General features: G+C 40.1%; 1 protein-coding gene across 3 annotated transcripts in view; it reads left to right on the top strand.

Moving 5' to 3' along the window:
* Positions 1-19,277, top strand: part of LOC106093804 (motile sperm domain-containing protein 2) — a 130,713-nt gene that overhangs the window by 56,940 nt on the left and 54,496 nt on the right. For all 3 annotated transcript variants that reach the window (XM_013260964.2, XM_013260961.2, XM_013260963.2), the window contains exons 2-3: positions 11,858-12,346; positions 12,413-12,636. In XM_013260964.2, coding sequence (XP_013116418.1) covers positions 11,858-12,346; positions 12,413-12,636 — 713 coding nt within the window. The remainder of the gene's footprint in view (positions 1-11,857; positions 12,347-12,412; positions 12,637-19,277) is intronic.

The raw sequence follows: 19,277 nt of genomic DNA on the forward strand, positions 1-19,277 counted from the left end.
ATTTTTACTTTCAACAACTGTGTCAAATAATTTTCAAATCGGTTTATAACCTGATATAGCTGCCATTTAAACCGATCTGGGATCTTGACTTCTTGACCCCTAGAAGTCGCAATTATTATCCGATATGCCTGAAATTTTGTACGACGGATCCTCTTATGACCATCAACAAACGTGTTTATTATGGTCTGAATCGGTCTATAGCCCGATACAGATCCCATATAAATCGTTCGCTCTATTTTATTTCGTGAGTCCCAATGGGCGCAATTCTTATACGAATTGGCTGAAATTTTACACAGGTCTCCAACATATAATTTAATTGTGATCCGAACCGGACCATATCTTGATATCGTTTTAATAGCAGAGTAACTCTTTTCTTATATCCTTTTTTGCCTAAGAAGAGATGCCGGGAAAAGAACTCGACAAATGTGATCCATGGTGGAGGGTATATAAGATTTGGCCCGGCCGAACTTAGCACGCTTTTACTTGTTAGATATAGCTAGTGTACTTTTAGTATTTGGTTCAAATCGGAACATATTTTGATATACCTGATATGGGACATAAGGTATGAAACTTCCACCGAATTTTGATGAAAGGTGGTTTACATATATTCCCGAGGTGGTGGGTATCCAAAGTTCGGCCCGGCCGAACTTAACGCCTTTTTACTTGTTTTAATAAGCGATCGGATAACGATAACCCTTGCCGACATTTTGGACATTTGTGGAAGTTAGTCTGCCATTCGTGGACGAATAAAGATATCTTCACAAAATTCTATATGGTTATAGCTGAGGTGCATAGAGCCTTTGGGGGCCTTCAAATTTGGTCACCTTGACCGCACAAGCATGCATTATGGTCCGATTTTAAATTTTTTTTCTTGCTGGAATTGTTCAAAAAACACTATAAAAACAGTGATGCTAGAAGCTGAAGGAGTTCGCGATGGCAACCTTCCTGAATATTGAGAGGGCATTTAACAACGAGGAGATGAATCGACAGTCACCGCTCTGAGCTGCACGAGGATCCACCCGAATTTTTCCCTGTGGACGGACTGTATGCTACGTGACAGCACTATCAACGCGGACTTGGGAGATAGTGTGGTCAGAAGGCGGGTGATAAGGGGAACGCCTCAGGGAGGGTAGTGGTAAACGGATTTTTAAGATGAAGACAGCGACTCGATTAGGGCTATACTGGCCTGTTTCATGCTCCTAAGTATTTCAATTTTTGCCCAGTGATCCACGCAAGAATTATTTTTCGATTATTGTGGCTGGTTTTCCCAAGTTTTCCCCAAAATTCGATAGTGCATCGATTATTTGGAATAAGGTCTGATATGGATTAGACACTAGCCTTCATAAGCTATCGTTTAAGGCCGGTTTCATGGTCCTAACTTTCTCAATTTTTTGACAGTGGTCCACGCAAAAGTGATTTTTCGAATATTGTGGCTGGGTTTTCCCCAAAATTCGATAAAGTAATGATCATTTGGAATTAAGTCTGATGTGGATTAGAAACATAAGCTGCCGTTGAGGTCGGTTTCCTAAGTATTTCCATTTTTGCACAGTAGTCCACACTTTTTCCAAGTTTTTACCGAAATTCGATAGAGTAACAATTATTTCGTTTTAAGTCTGATATGGATTAGAGACTAGGCTTCATAAAATGTTCTTTGAGGCAGGTTTCACGGTCCTAAGTGTATCGATTTTTAGACAGTGGTCCACACATAACTGATTTTTCGAATATTCTGGCTGAATTTCTCAAGTTTTCCCCAAAATTCGATAGAGTATTGTGGTTGAGTCTGCCCTAAAACCAAACGATTATTTGGAATTAAGTCTGATATGAATTACAAACTAGGCTTTATAAGCTGTTATTTGAGGCTGGTTCCAAGGTCCTAAGTGTTTCGATTTTTAGACAGTGGTTCACTGAAAAAATATTTTTCAATTATTGTGGCTGGTTTTCCCAAGTTTCCCCCAAAATTCGATAGAGTAACGATCATTTGGAATTAAGTCTTATATGGATTAGAAACTAGCCTTCATAAGCTATCGTTGAGGACGGTTTCATGCTCCTGAGTATTTTCATTTTTGGAAAGTGGTCCACGCAGATATAATTTTTGAATATTGTGACTGGTTTTTCCTAGTTTTTCCCCAAAATTAGATAGAGTAACGATCATTTTGAATTAAGTTTGATATGGATTAGAAACTAGGCTTCAAAAGCTATCGCTTGAAATTAGTTTCATGGTCCTGAGTATTTTCATTTTCAGACAGTGGTCCACGCAAAAATGGTTTTTCGAATATTACGGCTGATTTTTCCAAGTTTTCCCCAAAATTCGATGGAGTAACGATTATTTGGAAATAAGTCTGATATGGATTAGAAACTGGCCTATCGTTGAGGTCGGTTTTATGTTCCTAAGTATTTCCATTTTGCACAGTGGTCCACGCGCATATAAATTTTCGCATATTGTGGCTGGTTTTTCCCATTCGATAGAGTAACGATTACTTGGAATATATTTTGATATCGATTAGACAACAGCTTCATAAGTTGTTCTTTGAGGCCGGTTTCATAACCCTAAGTATTTCCATTTTTCACGCTGGTTCACGTAAAAATTATTTATTTATTAGCGACAATATTCTCGCTGGTTTTTTCAAATTTTTCCCCAAAATTCAATAGTGCAACGATTATTTGGAATTAAGTCTAATAGGGATTTGAAACTAGGCTTCATAAAGTGTTGTTTGGGGCCGATTTCGTCGACGCAAGTTGGGGGCCAATGCCTTAGATTACTTGGGGCCAAGAATGACTTACTTAACTTCGTCCACGGTAAACTGTGATGGCTCTCCATCGGCTCGGAGACCACGCATTCGACAAATGGCTCTCCTCCTAGACTTGTCACTCTCGGGATGCACAATAAATTGACGATTGAACAAACTGGCGTATATCTTCGGTTGAAATACAGTTACGTCGCCACAAATGACCGAGGTCCTTGTCATCCCTTCTTCCGGGGTTCGAGAGTAATTTAACAGTAGACCACAGCCTGCCCAAACCGGTACCTAAGTTACATTGATCCAAATATTACAGCCACAAATTCCGCTTATATTCGTTGACTACCCTGTTTATTTCCAGATTCTGCTCGCTGATTCTGGGGTTAAACTGGTCCCTGCAACGAATCCCATCCCACTCGTCTGCCTGTGCCGGGAAATTGGGCCGCACTTGGGTTATTCGACCGGATGGTATAGAGCGAGCAGCTGCTGCGTTAATGATGTCTCGGAATTTCCTCTAGGCAACCAGCACGTTTAAGGGCACCTCCCTTCAATTCACTGAAACGGAGATTGGTTTACTCTCTGAAGCCGACCCAATCGGTCTTCTTCAGATTGATAAACGTCTGGCGCTCAGAGGTTATGAAGTCGGGTGGTCGGTCGATGGAGAGAATTATGGGAAATGACGACTTGCCAGGATACGTCACTCAGGATATCAGGGGATGCAATAGAAATATCGAATGAGCTGTTGCATCTCCTGGTTACAGGTTACTAATTTCGGTCTTGTAAGCTTGGCCATTAACTGGGACACAACTAACAACCGGCGGAATGTACACGTTGTATAGCTCTATCTCCCCAGTACTGGATTTGACTGCTCTCTACATAGATTCCATGTTAAGGTCACTGGCGCCAGGAGCAGGCGATCCCTCATCTCCACTCCGTATGCGCTCCTTAAGTAGCACATTGTATTCGTGACTGCTATGCAGGCTGCGGGTGTTGATCAGCTTGGTCTCCTGTATCGCTGGAACCAATATGTTCTTCCGACTCATAAAATTCACTATCTCGTTTACCTTGGAGACCATTGCAATACAATTACAAGAAATATACACTTCCCGGCAGTGGCTCGGCAAATCCGAATCCAAATCGGAGCCAATTTGGATGATATTCAACAGGGATTACCAGATGAGTTATAGAACACTCCATATCGAATTTAGTGAAAATCAGTTTAAAATTGTTGTAACTACGCCTTTATTAGTGTAAATCGAACAATTATATACATGGGAGCTATATCTAAATCTTATCTGATTTTTAAAAAACTTCATAACGATTTTGTTTGAGCTACAAAAAAAATATGCGAACATTTTTATGATGATTATGTAACAAAAGCGATCTCCACGTTGATTACAAAAAAAACGACAGGCGGACTATCAGCACAGAAAGGTTATGCGGACAGACGGACATGGCTAAGCTGAATCAACCGGAATTTTTGAGTCGAACCATACATTTAATTACTGCTGTAATAGTGGTGTAAGGTGCAGCTTGTGCTTTTGTAATAAATGTGTACTTAGTTTACCAATTTGATGCTTACTTTACTTTAATTGGCTATGACAGAACACTTGTTCCACTAGTCAAACGTAGAATATCGTTCAAGCTCCTCGATCATCTGCGCTCATTTTGAAATCTCTGACACCAAGTTTCGAGGTGTCACCCACCACTTAATCTTTCCATCGGACTTTAAGTCGTCCCGGTTTGCGTGTACCACCGTGTTTGCCTTCAAAAGACTTCTTTGCTGGAGCTTCTACATCCATTCTGACAACATGACCTAGCCAACGCAGCCGTTGTATTTTGATACTATGCTATCGTCGTCATACAGCTCATACAGCACGTGGTTCGTATGAAGCCTATATTCTCCATTAACTCTAACTGGTCCACATATTTTACGAAGAATCTTTCTCTCAAACACCCCAAGCACTGCATCGTCTGTTTTCACAAGTACCCATGCCTCGAAACCATATCTTGCATAGCGTGATCTTCGTCTGTCGGTAGGTGGCCTAGTTAATCCAAAGAAGCGTCTGTTTGCCAGTATTAATCTTCGCTTTATTTCAAAACTTGTGCCATTCTTTTCGGTTACGATGGTGGCTAGGTAGGTAAAGTTGTTGACTATCTCAAATTTATGGTTCCCAACTATCTTCATTTTCTTTATCTGCTCGATTTTACAAGGCGTTTTGTTTTATACCCACATACTGCCGAACCCATTTTCACTGATTCTCTTTCGATTCTTTCAAAGGCTGCAGTTACTACTTCCGGTGACCGACCCATGATATCAGTGTCGCATAGGCGAGTAGTGTGCCATATCTATTCACATCTGCATCTCGTCTAATCTTCTCCAGCAGGGTATAAAAGAGATCACACGATAGGCTGTCTCCTTGTCTGAAACCTCGTTTGATATTGAATGGTTCGTAGAGATTATTTCCTTTTACTGAGGACGTGTATCAGCTAGTGTCATCTTTCACAGTCTTTTTAATTTTGTGGGGATACCAAACTCAGACATGGTTTGACATTCCTTTGAACGTATAGGGCTGTCAAAAGCTGCTTTGTAGTCAAAGCACAGTACGCTCGAGAGTATCTTGTATGCGATGTTCTCTGTTCTGTCTTCTTTCTTGTGTACGGGACATAGTATGCTGAGGTTCTAATCATCGGGTATGCGTTCTTCTAGCCAGATCGCGCAGACAAGCTGATGCGCACGCCTTATCAGCGTGTCGCTTCCAGTCTTAAATAGTTCAGCGGATAACCCATCGGCTCCTGCTGCCGTTTTGTTCTTCAGTCGGGTCCCTTCTTCTTAAAACTCAATCTGGTTGGGAGGCAAACATTATTTACCATCATCAGAGATTGATTCTGCGTATCCTCTTCGCCGCCATCGTCGGACAGTAGCAGTTGGGTAAAATGTTCTTTCCATATTCTCAGCATGCTATCTGTGTCCATTACCAGATTTCTTTCTTTCTCTCTGCAGGAGGAAATGCCTGCACCAAGGCCATCGGTTTGATGTTTAATTCTTTGGTAGAATTTTCGGACCTTATTCTGGCACCTGTACATCTCAATTCACTCTCACTTACGCCTTTCCATTTCCCCTGGAAGCCACAATTTTCATCCGATTTGGCTGAAATTTTGCAACAAATGTGCCAAGTACAGTCCAAATCAGTCCATAACCTGATATATCTCCCATATAAACCGATCTCTCGATTATCCTTGTTCGGTTCCTAGAAGCTTTAATTTTTGCTTGTTTGACAGAAGTTTGGTAAGTAGAACGTAATTATGCCCTTCAACTAAATTTAGTTTGGGTAAATGTTTAGTAGAATCCATGATGGTGGGTTGCAAAGATTCGGCCCGACCGAACTTAGCACGATTTTACTTATTTCAAAGTAATTCCTTCGCGTTTTCTAGGTGATGGACTACCAACCCGACGCCCTAACCTATCTTTATACCCTACACCATTACTGTTGTACAGGGTATTATAACATAGTGAATTAGTTTGTAACACCCAAAAGGAAGAGAGATAGACCCGTTGATAAGTATACCGATCAACCCAAAATCACTTTCTGATTCGATTTAGCTATGTCCGTCTATCTGTCGGTCAATCCGTCTGTCTGTACGTCCATGTTAATTTGTGTACAAACTACAGGTCGCAATATTCATCCGACCGTCTTCAAATTTGGTATGGGCGTGTTTTTTCGACCCAGAGACGAAGCCTATTGAAATTGGCAAAATCGATTCAGATTTGGATATAGCTCCCATATATATGTTTGTCCGATTTGCAGTTATACTGCAATGAAATGGTCATTTGATAACCGATTCTCTCGAAATTTGGCAGGAAGGATTTTCTTATGACTCCCGACATTACAAATGAATTTTATAGAAATCGGTTCAGATTATATATATGTTCGTCCGATTTGCAGTAATAATGCAATTAAATGGTAATTTGTTAACCGATTCTCTTGAAAATTGTTAGGAAGGGTTTTCTCTTGACTTTCGAAATAATTGGTGAATTTCATGGAAATCGGTTCAGATATAGATATAGCTCTCATATATATATCACCCGATTTTCACTCCTGAGCCACGGCAAGCGCATTTATTGACCAACCTTCCCAAAATTTTGTACAGCGCTTTCCTCGGCAACTTCCACAATGTTTATAAAGTTTGCACGAAATCGGTTAAGATGTAGACATAGCTCCCATATTTGAGAAATATTGCAATAAAGTGCTCATTTGTTAACCGATTCTCTCGAAATATGGCAGGGAGGATTTTCTCTTGACTCTTGACATTATAGATGAATTTCATAGAAATCGGTTCAGTCCAATATCCTCAAGTCACCCACCAATTTTATGCTAGGACCTAAAATACTCAACTGGAATCCTTAAATGACACAAGATACAACTTTGGATGTCGTGTTTGCACGGGTTATGAATAACCGTTCACCATAATATTTCTAATATTGCTTATGGGGATCAAAAGGGAAAAAAATGGAGTAACTGCGTTTCTCTATTTGCAAACATTAATTCTGCTTTATATCATGGGACTGCCTAATGCCCATACATACACATACAGTGGCACAGATATGTCTACATACCTTTTCATAAATAGCAATTACGTAAACTGACAGTAAAGCAGTTAGGATAAGATTTTACATTAAAAATTTTAATTAATTATAATGCTGGGAACCATGGTAAACAATTTTAGCAACAATAGACATTTGCCAGAAAAAATTTGTTCTGTAAAACATGTTTTCTCGGTGAGGTATGTAGACTTTTCTGGGCCACTATATGTCTTAAATTCAAATGCAGTTTCATATTCCTTAAAAACAAATTACACAGTACAACAGCCAATCCGGTTCTGTGAGAAATTTCATATCACAGGGGTTTGTATTTCCCAGGTTACACTTTTATAAGGGCACTTTTTATTTAAGCTACTCAGCAGACGAAGGTTTACCCTATTTTTGCGTAATATCCAAGTCGCCCCAGACAAGCAAATTTGTCAACAGTTCTATCATAAAAGAGCAGGAGACGACACTTTCAAGTTTGAATGACGTGCCGCTCAGCAACACCTCTTCGTAAAGATATTTTATATAGCGCTGAATACTTCACAAATGTCGTTAGCATTAGCATTGCTGAAAACTTTTTCTATTGTTCTCGCCGGAATTCAAACCTAGGTGTTCGGCGTTATAGTCTATTAAAGCCTGCACCATGGTAGGCCAAGTTAGGAAAATCGATCTCTGTGAATTTTTGTTTATACCTTAATAGCAAACCAAAAACACATATCACATATTTAAATTTGGGTCATGTACCTAGGGCAAACGTCCCACGCCAAAAAATCCCCAAAAGGGCATAAAGACCGCTGAGCGGTACGGACATTAGATTCATAGTGCAATGTACACATCACCGTTCCATAGGGTTTTCAATTATCAATTACTGTTATGATAACATATTATTTCAATGCCGAAATTAATCAGAGGTACTCACACTGATATTGGCGTAAAAATAAAAACTGATAACAACGAATGTCAAAATCATCCGTTTTATTTACATATCTCTTAAGTATTTAATGGCCTACTGAGTGCCACACCAAGCGACAAAAAATTAATACAGGTATATCTGTCAACTAGAAATGTCAACTATATAATATTTGTCATTTTATATTGTTTACAAGCCACCAAAAGTATTTTTTTGCTGCTGAGTTAATTTAAAAAGAAAGTTACCCGTGATTGAGTTCAAGCGCAAATGGTGCGACTATGTTATATTTGGCTGAAAAAAATCACATCTTGCCAATGTTGGCGAACTCAAACACCTCAAAGTGAACAAATTATTTGTGTATCGCACCATAAGTCCTTGTGATGATACTGGTAGCATTGCCAACCGCCATAGTGGTGGTCCAAAACAAACTGCAACATCACCTTAAATATCGATCTAACACGAACGGTAACAAGTAAAAGAGTGCTTAGTTAAACCGGGTCGAATCTTATTCACCCTCCACCTTGGATTGCAATATGGATCGTACCCGTCATGGTTGTTAGAAGTCTTAGAAAAATACCACCCCCAAAATTTCAAGCAAATCGAGTAATAATTGCGCCCTCCAAAATTTCAACCAAATTGTATAAAGAAGCCCAGAAGTCTAATCGGGAGATCGGTTTATGCGGCCATATCTGGTTATGAACCGATTTAGACCATACATGGTACAGTTGTAGGATGCCATACCAAAAAAAATCAGCAGAATCCGATAAGTATTGCGCTTTCTAGAAGCTCAGAAAGTCAGGAACCCCGATCGGTTTATATGGCAGCTATATCAGGTTATGAACCGATTTGAACCATACCTAGCACAATTATTGAAAGTGATACCAAAACACAATTGCAACATTTCAGTCAAATCGAATAAGAATGGCGTCATCTAAAAGCTGAAGAAGTGAAGACCCAAGATCGGTTTACATGGCAGCTATATGAAAACATGGGCCGATTTGACCCATTTACAATCCCAACCGATCTACATTAATAAGAAGTATTTGTGCAAAATTTCAAGCGCCAATGAGCGGCCACCCTTGACCACCATTACCGCCGATGCACAGTGGGAGAAAATGAAAAAAAAAACAAGTAAAAAGGCGTTAAGTTCGGCCGGGCCAAACTTTGGTTACCCACCACCTCGGGTATATATGTTAACCATCTTTCATCAAAATTCGGTGAAAATTTCATACCTTATGTCCCATATCAATTATATCAAAATAAGTTCCGATTTGGACCATATACTAATAAGTACACTAGCTATATCTAAAAATAAACCGATCTGAACTATATACGACACGGATGACGAAAAGCCTAACATAAGTTACTGTGTCAAATTCCAGTAAAATCGGATTATAAATGCGCCTTTAATGGGGCCAAGACTTTAAATCGAGATATCGGTCTACATGGCATGGACTGATTTGGGCCAAGTTGCATAAAAATGTCGAAGAGCCTAACACAAAGCAATGTCCCAAATTTCGGCGAAATCGGACAATAAATGCCTCTTTTATGGTCCCAAAACCTTAAATCGAGAGATCGATCTATATGGCAGCTATATTCAAATCTGGACCGATCTGTGCGATATTGCAGAAGTATGTCAAGGAGCTTAACTTAACTCGCTGTCCCAAATTTCGGCGACATCGGACATAAGTGAGCATTTTATGGGTCCAAACCCATAAATCAAGAAGTCGGTCTATATGGCAGCTATATCCAAATCTGAACCGATTTGAGCCAAATTGACGAAGGATGTCGAAGGGCCTAACACAACTCACTGCCCCAAATTTCAGCAAAATCGGATAATAAATGTGGCTTTTATGGGCCTAAGACCCTAAATTGGCATATCGGTCTATATGGCAGCTATATCCAAATCTGGACCGATCTAAGCCAAACTGACGGAGGATTTTGAAGGGCCTAACAGAACTCACTGTTCTAAATTTCAGCGAAATCGGATAGTAAATGTGGCTTTTATGGGCCTTAGACCCTAAATCGGAGGATCGGTCTATATGGCAGCTATATCCAAATCTGGACCGATCTGGGCCAAATTGACTTGGATGTTTCTGAACCCAAGAAAAAAAATTGTTTGCACCTTACAATAATTGTAACCTCTACAGCAAATTTGTTAATAAATGCCGTTTTCGAAACCATCCTTGCCCAAAAAGGGTGCAGCTTTAGAGACGTTCCATGCCATTAAGAGCATAATTGAATTGTTTTGCATGTCAGACGCTGCTGTAATACTTCGAGGTGGTAGGAGTCACCAGCAGCTATGCAAGAAAACCAACAAAGTTTTGAAGACGGCTAAACCCAGTGGTCTTAACGTTAATCCAGAGTAGACTGAAATCTGCCTGTTAACCAGGAAGATGAAGATGGGCCAATTTGAGGCACCACGTAACGCAACGGAATGATTACGATATCCGACAAGCTCAGACACTTAGGAGTGATCTTCGACAGGAAACTGAACTGTAAGTGCCACATTCGGTAGCCTACAGAGAAGGCTTACAGGTGTTGGGCACCACTAGGTAAATGGGCCTTAGGCTTGAAATGGAGCCTCCGGATAGTCCAGTCTAAAGAAGCCTGATTAGATCAATACTAACGAACGCCTCGGAGAAGAAGTGCAACATAAGGACATTAGCAAAGGTTCAGAGAACATGTTGGTTTGCCATAAGTGGGCACAGGATACTATTCTAGATGAACAACCAAAAGAAACATATTGGGTATCAGGCAGCCACTGCGGCTTGAGATTTAATGCGATGGGCTAGTGGATAGAAGTAGGTCATACCTTTGCCATAATCGAAGCGACGGTATGATCGTATAGGTGAGATGACCCTTGAGGTTGAATGCGAGACATCGTTGCCAGCGGCACAGTCTTGGATTTACTGACTCTGATATTGCCATCTAAGAGTTCATGCTACACGTATGTATCATCGAAGTAGGAGTCAGAATCGGAGCCCGGAGCCCAAGCTAACTTAAGTTCGAATCGGCCTCCGAATCCGGCTTTATATTTCGACTTGAAGCTCTAGAGGGCGCTATAGCAACACTAAGTAAGGTCCGAATCGGTCCACAACATGATATAGATTGCATTTAGACGATCTCCCGATTTGACTTCTTGAGGCTCTAGAGGATCCAATTATTTTCCGATAGCTCCACAACTTGATATCGCTCCCATGTAAACCGATTTCCCGATTATAATACATGAGCCGCTAGAGGGCGCAATTTTAATCCGATGTGGGCGAAACTACTTCTCCTTTAACCTCCAACAGCTGTATGGAGTATGGTCCATGTCGCTTCAAAACCTAACATAACTCCAATTTAAAAACCATCTCCCGATTTTACTTGTTGAGCCTCTACTCAATTCTTATCCAATTTAGCTGAAATTATACGCGAGAACATGTGCTACCTACAGGTAGCTAAGCTCATCCATATATAAAAAAAAATCCATAGGGATTTATTTTTATGACCACCCATTATCCTTGTAAATTTATATCTGTGAATTTAATTATTGTAAGTTTATTTTCTTCATTTCCTCAACTTTCTTCCCAGCAAAAACGTTTATTCTTATTCTCTCTCTTTACCATCTACTTCCAGTTGACTTCCATCCTGTGGACATCGATCGAGTTCGCAACGATGATCTATGGTGTACACGTTTCTTGGAAATGTACGATTTGGACATGCAAATGTCCTTTGACAAACTTTGGAACACCTGCATTTGGCGTCAATCATTTAGGGCCAATGATTTGAATGAGTCAAATGTACGCAAAGATTATCTTCAAGATGGAGTGATATTTCCACACAACACCGATGTTGATGGCAAACCTTTGCTTATATTCAAAACAAAGAAACACATTAAAGGCTCCAAGGATATGAATGAAATTCTCAAGGTCCTTGTCTATTGGATCGAGCGTATACATCGTGAAACATATATGGAAAAAATCACGATTTTCTTTGACATGGATGGCTGTGGTTTGTCCAACATGGATTTGGAGTTCATTAAAATGATCATAGACACCTTCAAGCAGTATTATCCAAATGCCCTTAACTACATACTGGTATTTGAAATGGCCTGGGTACTGAATGGTATGATGGAGTATCATTAATGGTTAATATTTATTATCTTGAATTTCTTATATTCTATTATTGCAGCCGCTTTTAAGATTGTCAAAGCCCTTTTGCCCGAAAAGGCAGTGGAAATTCTTAAGATAATAACAAAAAAAACTATCGACACTTATGTGGATAAGGATAATTGTCTAGCCAGTTGGGGAGGAAATGATAATTATGAGTTCACCTTCACACCGGAAGTGAAAAAGCTTAAAGTGAATGGATCAGTGCCAACAGAGGACCCCAACAATAATGTCCAAGATAAAAAGGTAAACATTTAAATTCAAAGAGTTTTTCTATTTAAAAAGGGGAGAATATGGAATAATATGACTTGAACTTTAAAAACCATAAAAAAAGTCTAAACAAGTACTACAATAGTTTCATGGCATCTATCTAGAGGAAGTTAGGTTAAAGAGGGTTGTTAGGTTGAAAAGAGGGTATTAATCCACCCCATGCCACTATGATCATACACCTAAGCCAGTAATCGGCTTGTTGAGCACTCTGAATACTAAACAAGTAACCCCGAAAAAGAAAATCTAAGTTAAGAATTCCGTGTTACTTACAAAATCCTTAATTGTTTTCCATGCCACGCACCTAAGTAGGTTCATGTCTGTACTCATAGAAAAAAGTTTGCTGAAAATAGCAAACACTGTCTGCTCAATATTATTAGTTAATTGTACTGCTATTGTAGCAGTAGTTCTGCTATAACAGCAGTAATTCAGAGCAGCAGGATTACTGCTGAAAAGTATGTTGTTTGCTGAAAATGACTGCTGCTGAATTTTGAAGGGGTTGTTAGAAGTAACAAGTAAAAGCGCGCTAAGTTCGGCCAGGCCGAATCTTGGGAACCCACCGCCTTGGATTCTGCTAAAAATGAATACAAAATAAATTTATATGAAGAATATAATTTAATCAACATACCACACTTCTGTCAAACCACCAAAATTTAAAGCTTATAGGAACCGAGCAAGGATGATCGAGAGACGGGGAGATATATCCGGTTATAGATCGATTTGTACAATATTTGGCACAGTTGTTGGAAGTCATAACGGAACGCCACGTGCAAAATTGCGACTTGTAAGAGCTCAAGAAGTCAAATCGGGAGATCGATTTATATGGGAGCTATATCGGAAAACAGAACGGTTTTAGCTGTACTTGGCACAGTTGTTGAAATTCATAACAGAACACCGTATGCATAATTTAAGCTAAATCGGACAAAAATTGCGGCTTCCAGGGGCTCAAGAAGTCAAATCGGGAGATCTGTTTATATATACAAATGGCCCATTTGCGACCTACAACAAAAGCTAGAATCTGTGCAAAATTCAAGCGGCTAGCTTTACGCGTTCGACTGCTGTCGTGATTTCGACAGGCGGACGGACATGGCTACACGACACACAATGTCGAAACGATCCAGAATATATATACTTTATGGGGCCGCAGATCAATATTTTGAGGTGTTACAAACGGAATGACTAGCCCCCCAACCTATGTTGGTGGGTATTGGGAAATTTGAAAAATCCCCTTGAGTTTTCAAAACGCAAAGCCTAGCTTCCCCAATCGGACCTATGGTTTTTATGCCCACCACCATTGGATAGGGGGTATACTCATTTAGTTATTCTGTTTGCATTCGAAATATCCATTTCCGACCCTACAAAGCATATATGTATCGGATCGTCGTTAAATTCTAAGACGATTTAGCGATGTCCGTGTGTCTGTCCGTTCGTCTGTTGTAATCACGTTACAGCCTTCAAAATTTGAGATATTGAGCTGAAATTTGGCACAGATACGTCTTCTTATCTCACGCAGGTTAAGTTCTTGAACGGGCTAAACCGGACCATAGACTCCTGACACCCGACATCGGACCCAAACATGGTACAGATCAGACTATATTTAGATGTAGCTGCCATATAAACCGATCTGCCGATTAAGGGTCTGAAGCCCATAAAAGCATCATTTATTGTGCGATTTCGCTAAAATTTGAATCGGTAATTTGTTTAAAGCCTACCGAAATCTGACTTATATATGATATTATGATATTCAGATCGGAATATATTTAGATACAAGCTGACCCGGGCCCGCTCCGCTGCGCCTTCTTTTACTTTATATGGAACAAAATTTTCCTTGGAATATTTATTTTGGACAATTAAAGAGCTTTTAGTGAAATACCATGCTACGGAAATAGTATATCGCTTGACTAACAGTTTAACAATATAAGTACCTTTATCTGAATCCCATATGATCTTGGTGGTCTACGAATTTAAGTTTGGATGTAAGGTGTACTCTATTCTTAAAATACTTTATTTCAGCCCGATATTCTCATGATGTCTGATTTAGGGGTGTTTTCGGGGGGGAGGGGGTCCCCCAGACACTTGGCCCAGAAAATTATCGGCATCGTGCTCTTCTTTCAAATACCATTTATTTAAACCCCATATTCCCATTGGTTTAGGGGAGTTTACACGATGAGGCGTCTCCCAAACACCTGGCCCCAAAATAGGTTATTAAATTCGTTTTCTAATCTCAAATAATTTTCATTTGAGCCACATATTGGCATGGTCGAAAAATTTTTACACTTTGGGGGGTGTTTTGGGGAAGGGGTGATGCCCTAAATACATGGTCCTACATTCGAATATCAAACTCGCATTCTACTCCCAAATACGATTATTTGAGCCACATATTGCGATGGTCAGTAAAAAATTGCTGTTTGTCTGGTATTTCGGGAAAGGGGTAGACCCCCAGAAAATTGGTCCCGAAAGTGGGTATGAATTCTTGTTCTACCCCCCATACCTTTCATTTAAGCTCCACATTGACATCGTCGGTAAATATGACCGATTTAGGGGTGTTTTGGGGATTGGGTTGGTCCCCCAAACACTATGCCCGGAAAATATATCAGCAACGTGTTCTATTCTTATATATCTATATATCATTTATTTGAAATCCATTTTGCCATTGGTCTCAAAATTGGATATCAAATTCGTTTTCTAATCTCATTTAAACTCCTTATTGCAAAAGTCAGCAGATATGTCCGGTTTGGGGTATTGGCCCTAAAAACTAGAAATATTTAGTTCCACTTTTGGGGGGATGTTTTGGGGGATAGGCGGCCACTCATTGAGTTGGCCTTGAAAATTTATACCGGATTCGTGTTCCACTCTAAAAAACCTTTTATTTGAGCCTCATATTGCAGTAGTCAGCAAATACTTCCTTTTTGGGTGGTGTTGTGGGGGTGGGGTGGACCCATAGACACTTTTCCCGAATATTAATATCAGATTCGTTCTTTACTCTCAAAGACCTTTCATTTAAGCCCTATATTGATATGGTCGTAAATTTGTCACCTTTGGGGGAGGTTTTTGGGGAGAGGCGGCCCCCCAAACACTTGATCTCATATTTGGATATCAGATTCTAATTCTACACTCAAATACCTTTTATTTAAGCCCCATATTCCCATGGTCAGTAAATAAGTCCTGTTTGGGAGGTGTTTTGGGGAAGGGGTGGCCCCACATTTGGATATTAGATTCGTATTCCACTCGCAAATACCTTTAATTTGAGTCCCATATTGCCATGGTCGATAAATATATCCGATGTAGGGGTGTTTTGGGGGTTGGGGTGGTCCCCCTAACACTTGGACCGATAATTGGATATCAGATACGTTTTCTTATCCTAAATACCTTTCATTTGAGTCCCATATTGTCGTGATTGGTCTAAATATATGTTTGGTAGGTTTTAGGGTGGGGCGGCCCCCTTAGGTACCCCATCCGAAATTTGGATACCAAATTTTTATTTTTAGGGTACTATATGAGAGCATACAAAATTTCGCTTAAATCGCACCACCCACCTCCGAGATCTGGTGTTTTTGAAAATTAGGATAAGGGGGAGGGTCCGCCCCCCCTCCATATATCAAAAAATTTAGTACCCTATTTTCACCACGGGATCATTATGCACCATCTGTGAAAATTTCAAGAAAATCGGTTCAGCCGTTTCTGAGTCTATAAGGAACACACAAACATACAAACAAACAAACACAAATTGATTTTTATATATAAGAAGAAGATATCTGCCGATTTAAGGTCTGAAACCCATAAAAGCTGCATTTATTACCCGATTTCACCGACATTTAAAACAGTGAGTAATATTAAGACTACCGACATGGGACTCAATTATGGTTCGGATCGGACTATATTTAGATATAGCTGATTAACGGTCTGAAGTCCATAAAAGCTTCATTTATTATGCGATTTCGCTGAAATTTGTATCAGTGATTTGTTTAAAGCCTTCTGATATCTGACTTAAATATTCAGATCGGACTATATTTAGATATATCTGCCATATACACCTATTTGTCGGTTAAGGGTCTGAATCTGTGTGTTGTCTAAAGTCTCCTGACATTCCACCCAAATTTGTTTCAGATCGGACTATATTTAGATATAGCTGCCACATAGACCGATTTGCCGATTAAGAGTCTGAAGCCCATAAAAGCTTTATTTATTACCCGATTTCACTGAAATTTTGTGAGTTAAGTGAGTTTAATCCTCCGACATCTGATCGGACAATATTTACAAATAGCTGCCATTTAGACCGTTCTGCCGTCATAGTATCTAAATCCCATAAAAGACGCACCTTTTTTCCGATTTCGCTGGAATTTGACACAGTGCCTTGTATCATCACATCATCCGACCAGAATATGATAGATAGTTATCTCTCTCCGTTCTCAAATGGCATTTTTTTCTATTCTTTCCCACAGTGCGTCGGTACATACGTCTGTCGGAATGACGACAGTGTTCGAAACACGAATAATTCGTATTGACCAATTTCTTTGAAATTGCTAGCTTGGGTTGAAAAGAGGGTGCGGATATTAATCCGCCCCATGCTACTAAGCCAATAATCGGCTTGTTGTGCGCTCTTAAAACTTAAAAGTAACCTCGAACAAGTAAAAGCGTGCCAAGTTCAGCCGTGCCGGATTTTGAGAACACACCACCATATGGATTTTGCTAAAATATGGGAGCTATATCTGATTATAGACCGATTTGAAACTTACTTGGCACAGTCATTGAGAGTCATAGCAGAACACTATGTGCGAAATTTCAGGCAAATCTGACACAAATTGCAGCTTCCAGGTTCTCAGGAATCGAATCAGGAGATCGATATATGTGGAAGCAATATCAGGTTATGGACCGATTTGAACCGTACTTGGCACAGTTTTTGGAAGTCATAACGGAACATTATGTGCAAAATTTCAGCCAAATCGGACAAAAATTGCGGCTTGTTTATATGGGAGCTATATTAGGTTCTTGACCGATTTGAACCGTACCTAACACAGTTGTTGGAACTCATAACATAACACTATGTGCAAAATTTCAGCCAAGTCGGACAAAAATTGTGGCTTCCACGGGCTCAAGAAGTCAAATCGGGAGATCGGTTTATATGGAAACTATTTATATCAACTTATAGACCGATTTTGACCGTACTTAAGACAGCTTTTGAAAATCATAACAGAACACCACGTGCAAAATTTCAGCCAAATAGGACAAAAATTGCGGCTTCCAGGGGCTCAAGAATTCAAATCGGAAGATCGGTTTATATGGGAGCTTTATCCAAATTTTAACCGATATGGCCCATTTTCAATCCCCAATAACCTACATTAATATTAAGGATCTGTGCAAAATTTCAAGCGGCTATCTATACGCGTTCGAGCGTTATCGTGATTTCGACAGACGGGCAGACATGGCTAAATCGACTCAGGATGTCGAGACGATCAAGAATTTATACACTTTATTGGGTGCTAGGTCAATATTTCGAGATGTTACAAACGGAATGACTAGATTAGTATACCCCCATCCTATGGCGGTGGGTATAAAAAGAAAATGTTAAGTTAGGAATTCTGTGCTACTTATAAAATCCTTAATGGTTTTCCATACCCCTTCCTTAAGTTGGTTCATATCTGGTATTATGTCCCCACCTAAGTACCGGTGTCTGTTAGCCGCGAAAGCCGGGCAATGACATAGGAAATGCTCCAACGTGTCATCATCTTCCTCACATGCCCTACACATGCTATCACTTGCCGCACCGATTTTGCATAAGTGAGCTCGTAGTCCTATATATCCCGTTATGATACGAAAAACTATACTGACCTCCTTCTAACTTCCTTTCAGTAATAACCTCGTCAAGACTAGGATCACCTAATAAGATTTTCGCCCTCCTACTGAACGGACTGACCGCTGTCCTATGGCCTTTACCATCAAATGTTCACACTCGACGTCCTCGCGTTAGCACCACACCACCTCATGCATTCCATGATCGCCCGGATCTTTGCCTGCAGTACCGTATTATGGTTAGGCAGTCTAAAACAGATCTCAGTGTAGACCCCAGGTCCGCTCCTTCAGCTTTGATCCATCCGTGTAACATGATCTTCCAGATAGCAATACTAGGGTTCCGCCAGTCCAAGACTGTGCCACTGGCAGCAGTGCCTCGCACTCCACCTCAAGTGTCGGCTCAGGTATCCGATGGGAAACCTCTTACATCCCTTCCAGGTTTCCTTTCGTTGCCTCGATTATACCGCGATGGTATGAGCTGCTTCCATTCTCCCATCGCCTTTTGTCTCATAGCTGCAGAAGCTGCCTCACACTAAATCTGTATGTAAATGGGCCCGATATCTAGAATAGTCTCCAGTGCCCTAGTGGGCGTGGTTCTCATAATTGCTAAAGGCTCATATCGGTTAATGTCTGATTTGACTTCTTAAGCGCCTTGAATCCGTAACTAGCCACCAAACAAAAACAATAGCCACCATCAAGCAAGCTTGCTTAGGTAGCTACTTTTTACCGGATAGGTGTATGAGTAGCCATCAAAGTATCCGTTTGCTTCCGAACCCAATTTTATACCGCAACAACAATCATTTCTTATTAAAGGAAATATAACCATAATT

This window comes from Stomoxys calcitrans, chromosome 1 (genome assembly GCF_963082655.1).
Source record: "Stomoxys calcitrans chromosome 1, idStoCalc2.1, whole genome shotgun sequence".
NCBI classification, from domain to species: domain Eukaryota; kingdom Metazoa; phylum Arthropoda; class Insecta; order Diptera; family Muscidae; genus Stomoxys; species Stomoxys calcitrans.